Consider the following 19065-nt stretch of genomic DNA (forward strand, 5'->3'; position numbering starts at 1 on the left):
ACTCGTGTTCATCAGCATCATGTTATAAGGTGTGTAGTAGGTAAAAAAGTTAACTGTGCAAATATTGTGCAGTGGATAGAGATAAGATGCTCATGCTCAAAAAGATAACATCCTCATTCTCCGGTATATATATATATATATATATATCAGCCAAAATATTATAAAATGCATTATAATAATATATTAGCAATATCACATTATTATCATAATATTATCATATAAATTTTTTATCACATTTAGTATTAAAATATTTATGTTTTTCTTAACCTGAAGTGTGTATACATTTGTTTAGCTGATATAACTTGTATAAATATTTTAATATTAAATGCATTGCTATACGTTATATATTGATATACAGTATATGATATGATATTACTAATATTATAATTTAATAATATACATCATACAATTTTTATTTTCCTGAAGTGTGTATATTTTTTTCTCCAACTTTGTATATACAGTATATACATAATTTTTTTAAAAGTATTTAAACTTAATAAAGAGTTAAATCGGATCAGGAAGTGACTCGAAGTGACCTCGTACCTGACGGGTTGCACACCTGTGAGCTCTGATGGGCGGAGTCACACATGCCCCGCCCATGTCCATGCCCAGGCCCAGACTCCGCCCCTTGGTAACTACGTCGCTCCAGAAGGAAACTTCTTCCTGAGTTGTTTTCGGTGCGGAACACAGAAGTCGTCGTCGTCGTTTCGTCGCGTGCTTGACGTTTCTCAGCTCACGGTACCATGACGCTCCCGTCGGCGCACAGCAGCACCACCACCACCACCCTCCGCACCGTGAACATGGCCTCGGACCCGGGCGCCGCCACCCTCATCTCCCCGTCGCAGTTCGGCATCGGAAGCGGCACGGCCACCCTGCGCGCGGTCAGCGTCGCGCCCACGCAGTTCTCCCAGGTGCAGTACGTGAACGGCGCAGTGGACGGCACCGCGATCCACGGGAACGTGCGCTACCTCGTGCCCGTGCAGCGCGCCTCCGAGTCGTACGTGATGGTGAACCAGGCGCAGCCGATGCTGACCCCGGTGTATGTGTCGAACGTCTCGAACGTCTCGAACCTCTCGAACCTCAGCCGCGTCAGTGTCAGCAGTCTGGATGAAACCGACCACCAATTAGTGAGTTCATTATATTAATCATCTGTAGAAATCAATCAATTAAAGAGAGGTTTGTGTCTGTGTATGGGTCAGAACTCAATCTTTCAGTCATGTGTTTCATATATTAGAGAAACCAGAAATCAGTCTCAGAAACTGTGTCTGTCCAGCCAGATTGTTTCACAGCATCAAACAAAACTGTCTGGACACAATGTAATGAAACTTTGATGAGTCCTTTAATCTCTGCATGAAGTCTAACCTGCACTATAAGTGAATCTTACAGTTATGTGCTGGATTTAATAATAATCTACTTTTAAATAATCTACTAATGTACTACTGTCTCAATGTAAACAAACACCTGCACCAATTAGAAAAGTTAAACTGAATATTTTTTTACTGGGATTAGTTCATATTTATTTATTTTTTTGCTGAAATAACAGCGCTGAAGTGGTATAAGTAAATTTTAACGCAATTGATTCGTTTCAAGACAAAACTTCATCTTTATCCGATCTACTTTTTTTCTGTTTCTCATCTGTGATTCACTCTCCGATTACCGAACAGGAAGTGTATTTGTCAGCCGATGGAAAAAGTACAACTTGGCGTAAACATACATTTTCCGATGTCCTCTCTTTCCTATTGATTGCAAGAAGATGAAATGACAAAATCTTGCAAAATCTTGCCGTGCACTAGTTAAATTGGTGTCGTCTCGTAATGTTTAGCCACCACTCTCCAGTGAAAACCAATACATGAGAAATAAATGAGAAATTTCAGTTTAAGGAGAAAAATTTCAACCTGAAATAATAATAATGATCAGCTTATTTTTAGCTTTAACCTTTTAACTATTTTTAAAAACTCTTTTCCCGCCAACGATGCATACTTACACTAGTAGACAATAATAGATGTGTTCCTAATGTACACCTGTGCTAATAGCCCGCTTCAGGTGTTTCGGCGGTTATTTGTCTTCTAGCAGCACTTTGAGAAGTTAAGAGGATAATAAATCTAACAAAAAAAAGATTTTGCTTATGACCTCTGTTCTGCACTGTCAGGTCGAGCAATACAGTACAGTACAGTAACGTTATGAGTACCTAATCATATACAGTATATTCATTATTTCTTCTGGGTGTGTAAGGTATGTTGTATGTGCAGGCTTGTTTTATGTTTTTGGGTGTGGCGGATTAGGTTACGAGGTGTGGACGCCACCCCGTGCCACCCTTACAGACACACCCGGGGGGGAAAGTGTAAAGTAATATGATATTGAGCTTACCTTAATGTATAGGTGTTTCTAAGTGTTTGGATCTCATGAAATGAAGAATGTCAGGCCAGGGAATGCACAAATTAATTATTTCTTTAATAATGGTATTTTTTGTGTGTGGGTGGTCCGGGGTGGCAGACAACCCCCTTTAAATGCTTAAATTAATTTTTTTTTGTGATAAATTGTATTGAAGTAAATGATTAATCAGATATCATTTGAGTTTTGTAATTATTTCATCATACCTAATTAGCTTGTGTTACTTTTGGGACTAAAAACCCGAACACGACAGTATTTAACTGTTTATATTCATAGCAAACATAAATTTTTGTGGTGTTTTAGTTTAACAGACGCCATGTACTTTCAGGTGCTTCCAGCTCTCCTGTAATCTGATATCTTTCCTGTTATCCGATCTAGTTATCTTTTTGCTTATCTATTAAACTTCCTTCCTGTAGCATTTAGTTTTATCATGCTTAGGGTATTGATGGGAGAATGATTTTCATTTGAAATCATTAATCATTAATTTTATTAGTCTTGTATAAGAGAGCACACGGTTTGACCATTATCGCTTGGCTACACACCTGATCTGTCTGGTCGGGCACACTGTGCTGGTTGATTAGAGCACACTGCTGCCTCGAGAACTCCACAGATCTAATAACCTGGTGATTCAGTACATTCAGGTGGTCAGCTGACTTCATTACAGACGGTTGTTGAGTCTAGACCTGAGCGACTGATCAACCCCAGATCATAACACTGTCTCTAGAGTCTTGTCCAGTGGACACTATGCATGATGGGCATCGCTTCATGTTCTTATTTCTCATCACATAGTGTGTGTGTGTGTGTGTGTATGTGTATGGAAATGCTCTTACTTTCACTGTTAACGAAGCTCTGGTTTCTACTGAATATTTGTTAACATGCAACTTTATTAAGCGTTTAAGTGATCTTACAGGACAGTAAGTAGCTCTTAAGGTTGAAAGCATTTTAGCTATTTATGTTTTTTAAATAAACATCTACGGTACAGAGTAAAGGTAAACGACTGCATACACACTTTGGAAAAAGAAAAATAGTATGATGTATATTATATTAATGTAAAATGTATATTATTATCATATTATTATCATATTATTATCATAATATCATACATATATATATATATATATATATATATATATATATATATATATAAAAATTCCTGAAATTTTTTTGGCTTAGATTTTTTTAAAGTGACATACTCTTCTTCTTTTTTTTTCAGCACAACCTAGGCAATATTATAAACTGAATTTTTTATTTTAAACAATTATACAAACATGACTGAGCAAAAAAAAAAAAAAAAAAATTGCAGATACACATGATTCTGTGTTTTTCTTGTTGTTTGTTTTTGGTTGTTTCTATAAACAAATAATACTACAAAAAAAAAAAATAATAGGAATAATTATAATAACAACAATGTTGTCATTTTGAGACTTCGACATTTTGCCAGACTCCGATAGTGGTAAAATTTAAATGTGTTAAAAGTAATGATAACTTTTGTTCTACTTCATATAACCAAAAACCCAAATACAGAGTTTGAAATTTGAAAGACTTTCATATATATATATATATATATTTTTCTTTTTTTTGCAACTGTTACAGATTTGTGTAACTTGGGTTTTAATTGGTGTTTTGAAATTAAAGGTTCAGCACTGTGCTCTCAGGTATTTAATAATAATGCGCTAGACAGTTCTTAACCCAATTCCAGTAGTTTTAATAGCGGGCTCGGTTGTGGGTTTGGGAGGCCCTGGGGAAGATCATGACCAAACATGCAAGCGTACATGAAATACAGTGCGTACAACACGGCTAAATTCTTTCTTTTATTAAAGTAAGCAGTTCACAGAAAAGGACGATTATCTCCTGCAAGAGATACAGCTGTTAGAGAGTTAGCGGTTCACTTAATAAAATAACCGAGCCATGTGGACGCGTTAGACCTTAACCTGTGCTGGAGTCAGGAGGAAATCTTTGAAAGCTTTAGATCAGGGCGCAATTACAAGCTGTTAATCCACCTGTGTGTGTGTGTTTTTTTTTCTTCTTGTGTTTAGAACATCAATGGTCAACATTCGGCGGTCTTCAGTCATCCGTCGAGCCCCGTCAAGAGCCCTGAGCCTCCGGAGGTGAGAAATACAAACCCTTTGAACCTTTAATAGCTTTCATTTTTCGTGTGCAGCTGGATTGATTCCATGCCGCGTTGCGGTGTACAGCGTGAGCATGCGTGTGCTGGCAGCGTTTATGGGTTTGTGTAAGAGCGCTGTCGCCGCGGGCTGTGCAGTGGGTGTGTCGGGTGAAGGAACAGAGCTGTTGGTTCCCACACCAGCTGTTGTGAAAACTCCTTCCCTTCGACCTGCGCTAGCAATGAAACCGCTACCGTATGAAAGCGTTCTCTGTGTGTAAGACACGAAGGAGACGGTGCAACAAGCGGACGTTATTTTATAATTATAGTTGTTGTTACTGTACATTACTGCGAAAGGAATAACGTATAAACAAGACCAAACGCTTTCACGTCCCTAACATATGGAAATTACATTTTTATGCATTAATTAAAAAATTTGCCTCCAAATCTTCAGGAACCTCTCAGAAAAACAAACTTCAAACTGTTTCATGTGCTAGATAATCTGATTTAAATAATCCTACCAGACTGTTCTCTCTATCCTGCTGTGTGAGAGCGCGAGGGCTGCGAGCCAACAACGCGAAGAGGGGAATTTTTAGCTGATGTTTTTTTTTCACACATCAAGGTTTTACTGCACTCTTGAGATTTTTTGCACTCTTGAGTCTCGAACAAACAATCACGCATTGAGAGAGAGATTTTACTCTATTATATATTATTACTCTTTCTGTAATATTGTTTTTTTTTGTGACGTATTTCTAAGCTTTAGTAATACAGATGTAAATTTTTAGAGAGAGAGAGAGAAAGAGACCCCGGTCTTAGCCCAGGAGCAGATCTCAGACACTGCATGTGTGTGTGTGTGTGTGTGTGTGTGTGTGTGTGTGTGTGTCTGATGTCTCTGCGGTCAGTTTAACACTTATGGTTGTTTAGAGAGCTTTTGAAATCTTGAAATGTTGAAGGGGTCAGAGGTTAAGGTGTTAAAAGACTGATCAGAAGCTCACAGGTTCAAAGCCCAGCACCACCAGGCTACAGGAGTCTAATGAGATAAACGCAAGTCGCCCTGCAGAGGGGCGTGTCCCGAATGTCTTACATGTAAATTACTGCGGTTTGCCCAAATTAGTACGGTGTTGAAATGTAAATGCACCCCTGAGGTTTTATTGAGTAGAATATTTGTATAAGTTACTAATTCTCAGTGTTTTTTCATAGAGACTCTCGCTCTCTGTTTTTTATTTGTTTCCAGCCCTCTGTCTTCCCCTCTCTCTCTCCTCTCTCTCTCTCTCTTTCTATTATTCTCTCACATTCTCTGTCACTCCATGCTCCTGTCCCTGTCTCCTTTTACATCTTTGTCTATGTCTCCCTCGTTCTCTTCCTAGCCCCCGTCACTCTTTCTCTGAGTCTGTTTTGCTGTTCCTGTCTCTCTCCAGGTCTCTGGCTGTCGTATATCTCTCTCTGGACTCCATCTATTTCTTTTTTTTTTTCTTTTTTTCCAACCTTTGTCTCTGTCACTCTACATCTCTGTGCCGTCCCCTGTCTCCCTCTCTTTCTGTCTCTGTCTCTATTTAGTTCGGGTTAGTGAGCTTTATTTGGATGAGATGACCACTACAGCAATTACAGAATTGCCAAAATTCTCTCTCTGGCTAGACTCCACACAGAGAGAGAGAGAGAGAGAGAGAGTTATATTACGAGTTAGCATTTAAATACACTAACAGTGTTTTCTTTGTCCTGATTACGTCTGTGTAATTTACCTTGTGTAAGTGTTCTGAACTTAACTCTATTCCCCGCCCCTCTCTGCTGGAAGCCACGCCCCTTCCCCCCCTCCCATCTCCAGTTATTAATATATATCCCGAGCGGTCATCTCATCTGATCTCGACTCGACCTTTGTTACGTTATGCCGCTCACAGCACTGCGATTCCCACCAACGGCAGTTTGTAATTACGTGCGCTGTGATGATGTGGACGATTTACGAGACAAGTTCGTTCCTGTTCTTACAGTCGTGAACTTTTTCTCTTTCTGGAAAACCACAACTCATCGCTGCTTTACAGAGAAACCCGAGAGTGTAAACTCCTCTGTCCCGAAGGGCTGTGCAGCGCCCTTGAACTGGCGGGTCGTCACACCTTTCCTCCTCGGGGTAAAAAACCTCCGGCAGATTCGTCGTGCTCTTGGAATTCAGCTGTAAAACATGTGTGTAGAAATCTTCACCTGGCACGCACCCACCAACGACAAGACGAGCGACAGCGTTCCTGACTGTCACGTCGAGCTGATGAAGGGCGCAGGAAAAAAATATCTGCAAATTTAAACACCAGGGGTGTTCAAGTGAAACTGGGACTTTTGGTTGTACAAAATAACAGCACACAGTCCTGAGAGTAAAAAACTCCCTTTATGTCTCTACATAATATAGTACCTGGACACCATCAAGGTAGAAAGTTTTCGCCACGATCAGAAAACCCTGGCCTCCCAGGAACTCCTTTAATAACCCAAACATGTGGAAATGGCTTGGAGCGAGGTCACCGTACTGTGCTCGAAGTCACACTCTTACGCCTTCATTCACTAAAGATATTACCACAAGTCCCAGATTGACTTGAACGTCCAGTGCTGATGTCCTGTATCTGTTCCATCATACACTTTATACACATTTATAGTGTTTACGCCGTTTTATTATTTCTCTTTCTTTCTCAGTCTCTTACACTTGTGTGTGCAGGTCTCTGTCTGTCCATCCGTCTGTCTGTCTGTCTGTGTGTCTGTCTGCCCTTATTGAAATTAATTGCATTGACATTAAATAGAGAATCTCATTTAATTTATCTCCCTGTTTGTCTGTCTGTTGCTCACGTTTTCTCTCCATCTGTCCCTGTCTTTCTCCCACCATCTGTCTCTCAAACTACTGTTTGTCTCTCTCTTGCTGTTTCTTGAATTTTATATGCGTCTCCCTCTTTTGTCTTTCTCTTACTTTCCCTGATTTGAGCTCACCGTCTCTCTTTAGGTTTCTGTCCCTAACTCGTCCTTTCGCTCTCTGTCTTTCTCTTTCTCGCTGAGTCTCAGCTCCTTTCAGTTTAGTGAGCTTTATTCAAATGATCTCTCTCTCTTTTCTATAAGAAGGCTTAATTTTTTTTCGGCAGCATGTTAGAACAGGAACAACACCTGTCTTTATGTGTGTGTGTGTGTGTGTGTGTGTGTGTGTGTGCGTTCTAGTGCAGTCTGCCAATGTGGTCTTTAAAATCTCAGGGCAGTACACTGATCTAAGTAAATAAACATTAAGCTGAGCTGTAACGCTTCATTATTATAAGTAATTACTAATCATGTAGTAATGATGTAATACTCCATAATAATAACTAACTTAACACAACACCATGAGGAGATTAACAGGAACAGAGTTCTTGGTTATAAAGCAAAGGTGTCAAGATAAGATTCTCCACTCCTCTGCACTTTGTTTTGGAGAAGGCAAATATGCAGGCGCAGGTGAAATAGCACACACACACACACACACACACACACACACACATACGGCTACTCGCCCCACAGCTGGGGCATCCTGACCTCCAGTGTTGACAAAGTTACCCCTCTCTTCATGCTTCAGTTCCAGATGTTATCAGCTGGAGTTTGGGTTTGATTTTAAGCTGGACGATGAGTACTCTAGGTTTCTGAGCTGATTTCTAATTACGGATTTGCTGCAGCATTAAAAAACACTAATATTAGATGGGATATATAAGGCAGAAAATGAACAGTCAGTTCTCGAAGTTGGAATCTGTTGGAAGCGGGAAAAATGGGCGAGTGACCAGAATGTGATGTCTAGACATCTAGACTCCAAACCAGCAGGTCTTGTTTGATGTTCCACGCCTGCAGTGGTCAAGACCAACTAAAAGTGCTCCCGGGAAGTAAATCTGGTAACCCGGCGAAGGATCATGGGTGGCCAAGGCTCATTAATGTGTGTGGTGGGCGAAGGCTGACATGCCTGGTCCAGTCCAGTAGAAGACCTGCTGTAGGACAAACTGCTGAAAAGGTGAATGCTGGTTCTGATAGAAGGGAGTCAACACACACAGAGCATCACAGTTTGTTCTACGTGGAGCTGCGTAGCTGCGGACCGTTCAGGGTGCCCATACTGACCCGTATCCTCCACCAAACGCTCCTACAATAGGCACATAAGCACCAGAACTGAACCAGTGATAGAAGCTGGCCTGGCCTGATGAATCACGTTTCCTTTTACATCATGTGCATGGACAGGTGTGTGTGGGAGTGTGCGGGTTACCTGGGAAAGAGACGTCACCAGGTTGCACAACGGAAAAAAGACAAGCCTGCAGAGGCAGTGTGAAGCTCAGGGCGATGTTCTGTGGGGAAACCTCATGTCCCTGTCTAAACACTGCTGCACTCCAAGTTACACACCTTTATGAAAACTGATGAGGTGTTGACTCAGCCTCAGTCTGGGCGTCTGTGGGATGATCGTCCATGGAGAGACCACCTCCCAACTTACAGGAACTTAAAGGATCTGCTGCTAACGTCTTGGTGCCAAATAACACCGCACAGAGATTCTGTGGAAATTTTAACTTCAGCGAGTAGAGTCACTCAAATCCAGTATTTCACATCCGGTAGTTTGAGCATGTCCTGTCAAGCATGTCCAGGATTACCGGCATCCTTCGGCGAACACCTCATCCCAGCCAAGCCGTTTTTCCTGTGTAATCACCTATCAATCCGTACCTCACCGGCGCATCGTTTCATAGGATATAAGAAGTTGAAGATAAGAGTTTTCTGCGCCAGACTCCACCGTAGTAGGTGCTCTACAGATACTTTTGAATGTGCTATTACACGGGAAAATTCATGATATATTATTAAACCTTACAGTGGAAAAAGAAAATCGGCTATCCGCCCCTTCCGCATGCTTGAGCTCCAGTTCAACATTTTAACCTAATAACATGTTATAGTTTGCGCTATAATATTACATAACATTAGCTTCAGATTGCAGATGTAAAAGAAAGAGCTCACGTTCGTTTGCTTGTTTGCGCGCTCTCTTTATTAATAATGAATGAAGAGCTCTGCCAGGTGGCGTGAGACAGCGGGTGCGTTTTATTTAGTTTGGCTGGGTTGATATAAAAAGGGAGTTTAATGATTTGTAGAGCCTCTGTGACTGGAAGCTACAGGATAAACAACCGAGGCATGCTTGTTTTTAGATTATAATCAATAACGATCAGTAAGTTTTTGCTGGAATATGAGTTGCAGTCAAAGGCGTTGTATGACTTTTTTGTGCAAACAATTTTGTACAGACATTTATTAAAAAGTTACACGATGTAGTGTCACAAGGAACAAGGTCGCGCGAACCAGGCTGAAAAAGCCTCGGTCCGTCAGTCATGCGCGTGTAATTAAGTGCGTAGTGTCTTTTTTGCGTCACATGTTTCTGGCCTGCAGCAACAATAAGAAGGTCATGTGACCTGTATGCTTAGTTCTCTGCTACTGAACAATTTTATAAGTGTGTGTGTGTTTGTGTGTGTGTTTCTATTTAAAAGGAAAGCACTGTTAATAAGGTTAAGTCTCCTACGCAACCATTTATCAAAATGTGCTATCTAGCCAAAAGTATGTGCACCCTTGACCATAACACAAGATAGTCAAACCTGTTCCAGCATGACAACATGAAAACACAAGCTCCTTAAAGAGCTTTATGGTGTGTTAATGTGAAACTGGAAGAGCTCGAGTGTCTTGAACTCAACACCACTGAACATCTTTGGAAACTGGAGCCTCGTGAAGGCAACCTGACATCCGTGCCTAAACTCACTAACGCTGAACTGAATGAACACACGTCCCCACAGCCACGCCCCAACATCATCAAAAGGAAAGCATTCTCATAAAACAAGAGCTGAGCTTATTATAATGGGAAATATATCTGGAATGTGACGATCAACAGGCACATGGCTACGATAATGAGGTGCACAAACTTTTGACTGTGTAGCGTATTATAATAATTAGACTAACTAATCCATCCTGCAAGCTGTTTGCACTGTGGTACATCACATAAAAAAATGCAAGTGGATTAAGATAAAGTTTGCAGCTGTTTCTAAAAACGGCTGCACACAATAGACTGTTTGTTTAATCCAAGGTGTGTCGAGCGCGTTCTGTTTTCTTAGCGTGACGTGCCTAAGCGGTCATCACTGGGTCTGACTGCAGGTTTGGACTGATACACACAGAAGCAGTTTGCTGAAAACAAAAAGCCAGAACAATCATCACATGCTTGGTTTCCCTTTCATTACATGCACGTACAAGTTTTTTTTTCACTTCTCCGTGGTTTTTCATCTCTCCCCTGGCTGGGGAAACAAAAACAGAAGTGCAAGTCTGTCTCATAGTATTGTCCTGTCAGATGATTAGAAACTGAAATATGTCCTTATGTCTCCCCAGCAGACGTTCACAGATGTTAGAAAGCCGAGGCCGAGCTTAAAATGTTTTGTGTGCAATGGGAACCTTTAATCACAACTCACGAGATCGACACACAAGACTAAGCTAAAGGAAAAATGACATGTAATTTAAATTCCACGGTTTTATTTTATCCATGTAAAGATTTCTTTATAAATAATACTAAACTTACTAAACTTGATTACAAATGTGGAAATGTTAAACTTTTTATTTATTTATCGGAAAGGAATTCTGACAGTCCACCTGCAGTACCACGTCAGCACGACAGCACTTCAGCCTTACGTTGTAAGTGTAGCTAATGGGAACTGTTTGTTCTCTTTATATAACGACAACAAAAAAGAATGAAATGATTAAAAATAAAAAGGAGGCGTAAGTGAAATAAGTGTATAGACGTGATGTTCTGTTTTGTTTCTTTTTTAATATATTTCTCATAATTTGAGATAATTCTCATATTTTATTTATTTATTTATTTTTACCCCGGCTTGGGACCGGCGCTAGTGTCGCCCTCTAGAGATGTGTAAGATTTGTGATTACAAAAAGATGTGTAATCTACAGATCGGTTTTCGATTTCGGAAATTGATTCACTCTTGTTATGTTGTTATGTTTTACATTTTTTTTTCTTTAAAATGGTCTAAAATAAAATATAAAAAAAACATATTTTTTTAGGAAAAAAAAAGATTATCACTTTTATCATATCAGTCACTGCGCAGTTAGATTGCACCCGGGGAGCACATTTCATCTCAGCCAAGCCGTTTTTCCCGTGTAATCACCCTCACCCGTCAATCCGTACCTCACTGGTGCATCATTTCATAGGATATAAAAAGTTTAGGATGAGGGTTTTCTGCGCCAGACTCCACTGCTGTAGATGCACGGATACGTCTGAATGCGCTATTTCATAGGAAAATTCTCAATATATTATTGGAAAAGCGGCTATCCGCCCCTTCCGCATGCTTGAGCTCCAGTTCAACATTTTAACATAACATATTATAGTTTGCGCTATAATATTACATGACGTTAGCTTCAGTTTGCAGTTTCGATTCAGAAATCGATTCACTCTAGTTATAGGTTTAGGTTAAGTTTATTTATAAAGCACATTTATAACAGCCGCGAGACTGGCCGAAGTTATATGTTATATGTTTTACATTTTTTTTTTAAGTCTAAAATTAAAGATAAAAAAATATTATATATCATTACAGCTTTTGCAGAAAATACCGCCCCCCCCTTTTCATTTTTCATAAATACTTTATTTTTTTTCCCTTGACTTTATGGGCAGTTTGGTGCAATACCGCCACCTACTGGACTGGAGTGTAGAGCAGATGCAGATGATTAGCAGGAAAAAAAGATTATCACTTTGTACATGACGTGAGATTGAAACACTCAACACCACGAGTTACACAGCGTTTCAGTCTTTATTAGATACTTTTAGTATCTTTATTAAAACTCTAAAACCTGTTAGTAATAAACATTGCAATAAACATTATTTATTGGGCCGGGTTTGGGGCATTGACAGGGATTTAAACAAAAGCCTTCTTGCAGCCATCAATGTGCCTGATGGGTAAAATAATACACGATTAGAGAAGTGAACCTGCATGTGAATTTGTGTTTATGTACAAACTATTATGAATAAGCAGTTCAACCTGAACCAAAAAAGAAACTAAATTGTGGCAGGTTGTTTAGTCTTCACAGCAGGTGCCAGTTAAACCCATGCTGGTTTAAGTTTTACCCACAGTGGCATTCTGGCACAGTTTATTAGACTTTTATAAAAGAAAGAGTGGGAATTGATTAAAAAAAAAATCATCAGCTTCCCAAAAAGTATTTCAGATCTAAAGGCTTGTTTTGTAAGAGAGAGCCTTTAGTTTCTAACAGAATTCTCTCTGTTGGTGTCTCCTGTGGCGTTGTGAGCCCTGGCACTGTCACCGCTTGAAAAACAAGTTCCCGAGCTCCTGTGCTTTTCTCCCCTCTCGCTCTCGGTGACAGTAAGGACTTTATTCTCAGTGTGTAACAGAGAAGCCTTGGACTCGCACGCTGACCTAGTTCAGCATGTTCTCCTCCTGGCACACACGCAAATTCCAGCCCGCGGGGCAGCGCAGTGTACGAGGCAGGCAGGACTCTGGACTCTCTCGCATGCCAGGGAGGATTGTTTAGCGTGTAGTTACTCTTCACACCGAGACGACTCGTTTATCTTTCGACTGTGGACAGAAGAATTGAAGCAAGTGAATTTATCGCCCCGTGGTTAGGTCGGCATTAACCGCGTTCCCACACTTCCTCATGGTTCTGCAGAATCTCTACTGAGATTAAATGACATTTCAGGGAAAGATCACAGTCTTGATTGAAAATGGAAGCATTCAGTTATTTAAGTACTTTAGTAAAATTAAAAGGAAAAAAAAACTAAACTAGAGTGAAAGGTAACTTGAAATGAAAGTAATGCAAAATATAACTGTGAATACTAAAATCTAAAACTGTTGAAATATATATTTTATATATAAAATTACAGTGTAAAGTTCTTGTTTTTTATTAAGTTTCGATTCTGGAATTTCAATAACACTGGGGTAAAGTAGCTCCTTGTCAGAAAAATACGTCTTAATTTACAGTTATGTGAATATTTTCACTAAAAATGTCACTGCTTTGAAAAGATGATTAGCGTTATTAGATGCCGCGGTATGTCAGCTATGAAGCTAGCTTGATTGTGGACGTTTTAGCCTAAAAGTGTCTGCACGTAACCCCCCTCCCCTCACCTCCAAATTTCCTCCGCCCATCAAAACAACCCTGGCATGGACTCTACTAGACCTCTGAAGGTGTGTGTGTGTGTGTGGGATCTGGTGAGACCTCCATCATGGATCAGACTTGTTGTTCCGTCACATCCACACAGATGTGACATCCTGACCTCTGCAGACTGGGAACATTCCCTGCTGGTTTGGAGTTGCCTTGACCCAGTCGTCTAGACACCGTCATTTTGGTGGATGTCAAAGTCCCTCAAATCCTTACTCTCAACCATCTTTTCTCTGCTTCTAACACAGCGACTTCCACATGCTTCAGTATTTGTTTAAACTGCAGCCTGAAAAGCGATTTAAAATCGGAGGAGGAGCCGAATGTGCAAAGTCCAGTTTATAAATCAGTCTGATTAATCATCTCACAGGTCAAAGGTGCGAACACTATAAACAGCCTTGGTGTGGTGTTAGTTGCAAACACACACACACACACACACTGCCCTGTTGATTTATCAGCTCCTTCGACGAACCGGTTTACCGACTGCGTGATCAGGAATTAATCCTCACCACCTGCGTCCCTGCGCCCTGGAGAATGCTGGGAATGTTCTCGTAACACACCCATGCTGAGGATTTCAGGCTCTACACACGCACACTACATCACCACGTTGTGATGGTGAGAAATGTAACACTTGCAACTAATACATACTGTTTTCCCGTCGCCGAAAAACACGTCAGCCTCAATAAAGCTTCACGGTGTGGTGTGAAAAGAAAAAAAAAAAAAAGGCTGAAATGAATCCAGACTGAGCTGCGCTGATGGAGACACGCACACACAGTAGAAGTGTCAAGTTTTTATTTTCCTCTCCACTCATAAAACTCTCAGCAAAACGTATAGCCAACATGCACTGCACTATTTTTTTTTTTTACACGTTGCTGCATTTTTGTTTCCACCAAAAATGTTAATGACTTTTAAAAAAAAACTTGTTTATGATCTTGAAACATTATTGTTTTTTTTTCCCTCCCTTTGATTGAGAGTCACCAAACCTGATACGACGCTTCAGGCAGTTTTAACTAATAACTGTGCTGCATTTCTAATCACACACAGTGTTGTGTAATATCGCTTCTTCCATGTGAACAGTTTTCAATGTAACAGTGTTGTGTTTAAGTCCTTAAAGGTCCCGTATGTTGCTATATCTTTAAGAAGTAAATACAAGTCTCGGAGCTTGTGTGTGAGGTCTCCAGCTGAAATAACTCTCAGATGATGAATTTATTTTAATATCTCGTTTTCACGACTTCTCCAAATGTGCCGTTCAAATCAGCTCCTCCTAAGCCACGCCCCTCCAGAGAACATCAGAGCTGAACAACATGTTGGGGGAGGGGCTATCCTTATATGAGGTCACATTAGGGCAAAAAAATCTAATTACAACATAAAGGCAAAGATTTTTTTCCCTCTTACGTTTTTTTTGTTCATACACACACATTGAAGAGCCGTCTGAACGTCTAATCAGAACTAAATAGAACAATTCGAATAATCTGTTTCATTTAGTCGTACAGAGAAAAAAAAAACAGGAAAATAAGCATTTCCACCATTTCAGTTTAAACAGGAAGAGTTAAGGAGGTGAGCGTAATGTTCCGTCGAGCTGTGTGTCTGTAGGAAGTGTCGAGCATTAGAGCTCAGCCGCAGGTGGTTCTGCAGTAATGTGCAGGAAACTGGGACTAAAAACACAAGAGTGCATATAAAGTTTAATTAAAACGGATGACATTTGTAGTGATAATGCATCTATCTTGAGAATAAATGTTTATCTATTATCAATATATTTAAATCTACTTATCATAGATAATAATTTATCTAATGCGTAAGAATGCAAGGATAAAGACTCTTGAATCTTGTTAAATCGCTGCTAAAAAATGTTTTAAAATAACTTTTTAATTATGATTCTTAATATAAACTCTTCTCCTTTTTTCCTTCTCTTTTTATACACTTTGAGCCCTAAATAACCAGCACCATTCTCAACCCAAACTGGGACTTGTGATGAGCTTTCTGGTGAATGAAGGCATAAAAGTGGTTGACATTTACGGAAGACTTGCACATTACAGGAACTCTTCTGGGAGTTATTGCCGCATCCCCAGTACAGTCCTGACAGTCATTTCCACAATGAGTTCCTGGGAGGCCGGTGTATCAGACAGGCAAATAAATATAGAGAAGTAAAGGGAGTTTTTACTCTGAGAACTGTGTTCTGTCATTCTGTGCAACCAAAAGTCCCGCTTTGACTTGAACGCCCTCGTATATAGACGTAAAGAAGTTTTATTTCATAATAACTCAAAATATAGTCAAAGCGAGGGAGCGCTGCAACCATGCAAGATGGGGGCGGGGCTTATAGATGGAACATCCACCCATTAATATAGGAACAAATGAACAACAGGAGGATCTGTAAAAAATGCTAACAAATAAAAAATGCTTTAGTTTGCAGTTGTAGGCCTCGTCACGTGCGAGAGAGAGAGAGAGAGCAGAGCAAACCAAAGCAAGACAAAACCAAACTCTTCTGCTGCTAATGACTAATTTAAATCATTATCCTTGTTTTGTCTGTGCATTATGCTCGGATTCCTGCAGGACAAAGTGGCTGCTTATCTCTGCTTTGCTGCGGCTCAGTAGCAGGATTCGGGTGATCCCGTGATGACAGAGATATGAGGTATAGCCTGTAAACGTGTCAGCACTCGATATGCACGGCGTTTAAGATCCGGCGGTAGGGCTTGACCACGAGTGAGTCTTCGACGCCCGTATCACTCTCACTGCTCTTCCCTGGAATCCAGTCGGACCGCTCTGCCACGCCTCGGCTACAGGTGCCAATAGAAACTGCAATGTTTAGCTTTCTGGGCAGCGCCATTTTATGAAGAGATTAAAGAAAAACAAGTGACGGTTAGCGCGGTCTAGTGCTACCAGTGTGTCGAGTAGTTTGAAGCAATCCGAATTGCACAATCATGCACTCTTACCCTTTTGGGCTGCGCCACCATAATGTCATAAATACAGTCCATGGTTCAGAAATAATTAGGTTGGAAGAAAGCGCCACTTTCATAGGCTGTGGGAGGAGCTTAGTGTCAATTCCCAGTCAATCACAGATAATAGGAGCCTGCATGTAGAAGCACTTTCCCTTATGTAGTACGCTGTTCTGTGACTCATAAGCATCGGTCTGGCGGGTTATGTGCGGCATCTTCGCACGTATCTTTGGTACTGTAGTTACCGTTGTAAGGTCGGTATGGATGAGCAAAACCAAATTCAAATTAGTGCATTTTAACCCATTCTTCAATTTCAAAGTGTTTTCAATGCTCTTCCAGGTTATACCCCTTCCGGGAGGGTGAATGGATCATTCATTAATCAATGGGATAATCATTAATTAATTGATTACTGTTATAAATTTGATGATAACATTTTTTCATACAACTATGTTTGTTTTGTGTAATATTTCCCCGTAGCTGAAATGTTTATTACCTTGTACTTCATAAGAGTTGTTTATGAATTTATTTATTCATTATTTGATTTTTGGATTATCGTTCCTAATATAAAGTGATAGACGTGACCCTTAAAACTCTTTCCCTTTTTCTCATTCTTCTTCATTCACTTTAAGGCCCCAAGTATTCAGCCCCATTCTCTCTTAAATAAGTCCATATATTTGCCTAATTTTTTATATAGACATAAGATGGTGTTCAAATCAAACCAAGACTTGAAATGATAAAATCTTTGGTAAGTGAAGACGTAAAAAAGCGATTGACATTTACAGAATGTTTATTTTGTGTAATATTTTTGTGTAGATCACATGGTCATAACCTTGTACACCAACAAAACAAAAAAAAAAGTTATTCATTAATTTATCTCACATAAATGATCGTATTGATTATTAAACATTAAAATATTGATTAAGGCCGGTTAAGGACTCCTCAGTCCCGTACACGACATGCAGGATTATTTTGAATTATGGATGATATCATGACATGATATATTTTTTCTTTGTAAATATTCCTGATTAAAAATAATCCTGGGATTGATAAGCTGTGCAGGTCAATCGGGAGATTCTGCACCATGACGTCGTGACCGTCACTGCTGCGCTTTAAACCCGAGTTTTATTTACTCAGGTGTTCAACCTGACTGAGGTGGTGATAAAATCACATCTCCTGGGAACTGGCTTGTTTGATATTGCGTAGACATCATTGAGCCGAGTGACGTAGGAATCTGGAAGCGGAATCTAATTTGCATATGTGTATAAATTAACCAACCCTGTCTGGGAGCCCCGCCCCCTTCTGTCCATCATATATGCTCTCGCTAAATAGGGAACATTTCATCAATTATTACTGGGGAATAAAATCTGTTAGTCAGAGTTACTTAAAAACGACTTCACTAACATTTATTATTATTATTATTATTATTATTATTATAATTATTAACTCTTGTATATTTTAAACATTGTTTACCAACAAGTAACGTTCGTTAGTCATGCTTCTGACAATTTTTAGATAAAAAAACAACAAAAAACAAATAATGTTATTGATGATTAGTTTTTTTTCTGGACAATTACATTATTTATTATAAGTTAATCAATTGGAAAATTTCAAGCAGGAGCAATTCAGCACAATCGTTGTATAAAGTTTCACTGTTTTTATTTATGAAGTTTAATTAATAGTGGACATCGTTTTTACAGAAATAAAAATATACACATAAAATATATACATTTGCAGCTTTAACATGAGAAGGAAACCTGGAGGGGGACGTGGACCCAGATGGCGTGGATAAAAACGGGTGTATAATACGCTGTAGAAAGTTTCCGTAATGAAAGTCCACATCTGCATCTACACAGTAACCTGCAGCGTCCATGGTCTCATCTATCTCGCCCTGTTTGTTGTTCTGTCTTTCTAAACGAAGGTGCCGGAGAGCAGCAGCAGCAGCGTGAACGAGGTCTCCATCACAAAGATTAACGATGTCTCCATCGTAAAGACTAACCTGGATTTCGAAATCGAACCGGTGGCCAAGCTCGACACGCGTTTCTTCGGCGAGCTCCTCGCTGAGGTCTACCGGAAAAACACCGACATCTACAGCTGCATCTCCGAGCACGTGGCCAAGATGCGTGGGAGGTGCGAGCCATACAAATTTAATACAAATTCTTTAATATATAATAATGCATCATCTATCTATGCTCTCTACATGAGAAGGAAAAACAGGAAATGGTCCTGGGTTAATCTGTAGTGCAGCTCCGCGCTCTGAGTAACGAGACGATGATTAAGCCGTAGACTAAACATCATGCTGGTTATATATTATACCCGTCTGCTTCACGGAGTCTGTGTTTAATGCTGCTTATGAAGCAGCTGCTCATGTCCTGTCTTGTTCTTTCTTTCCTGCAGAAAACACTTACTGGACCTCGATTATAAGGTAGGGCGTGGCACCACCTCGGGAGCGCTTACACACACACAGAGTTGTAAAGTTAATCTTTATACCAC

General features: G+C 40.0%; 1 protein-coding gene across 1 annotated transcript in view; it reads left to right on the forward strand.

The window, feature by feature from the left end:
* Nucleotides 1–683: 683 nt before the first annotated feature.
* Nucleotides 684–19065, forward strand: part of pof1b (POF1B actin binding protein) — a 34254-nt gene continuing 15872 nt past the window's right edge. The window contains exons 1-4 of the mRNA XM_053478280.1: nucleotides 684–1127; nucleotides 4428–4499; nucleotides 18494–18702; nucleotides 18970–18997. Coding sequence (XP_053334255.1) covers nucleotides 744–1127; nucleotides 4428–4499; nucleotides 18494–18702; nucleotides 18970–18997 — 693 coding nt within the window. The 5' untranslated portion in view covers nucleotides 684–743. The remainder of the gene's footprint in view (nucleotides 1128–4427; nucleotides 4500–18493; nucleotides 18703–18969; nucleotides 18998–19065) is intronic.

This window comes from Clarias gariepinus, chromosome 19 (assembly GCF_024256425.1).
Source record: "Clarias gariepinus isolate MV-2021 ecotype Netherlands chromosome 19, CGAR_prim_01v2, whole genome shotgun sequence".
NCBI classification, from domain to species: domain Eukaryota; kingdom Metazoa; phylum Chordata; class Actinopteri; order Siluriformes; family Clariidae; genus Clarias; species Clarias gariepinus.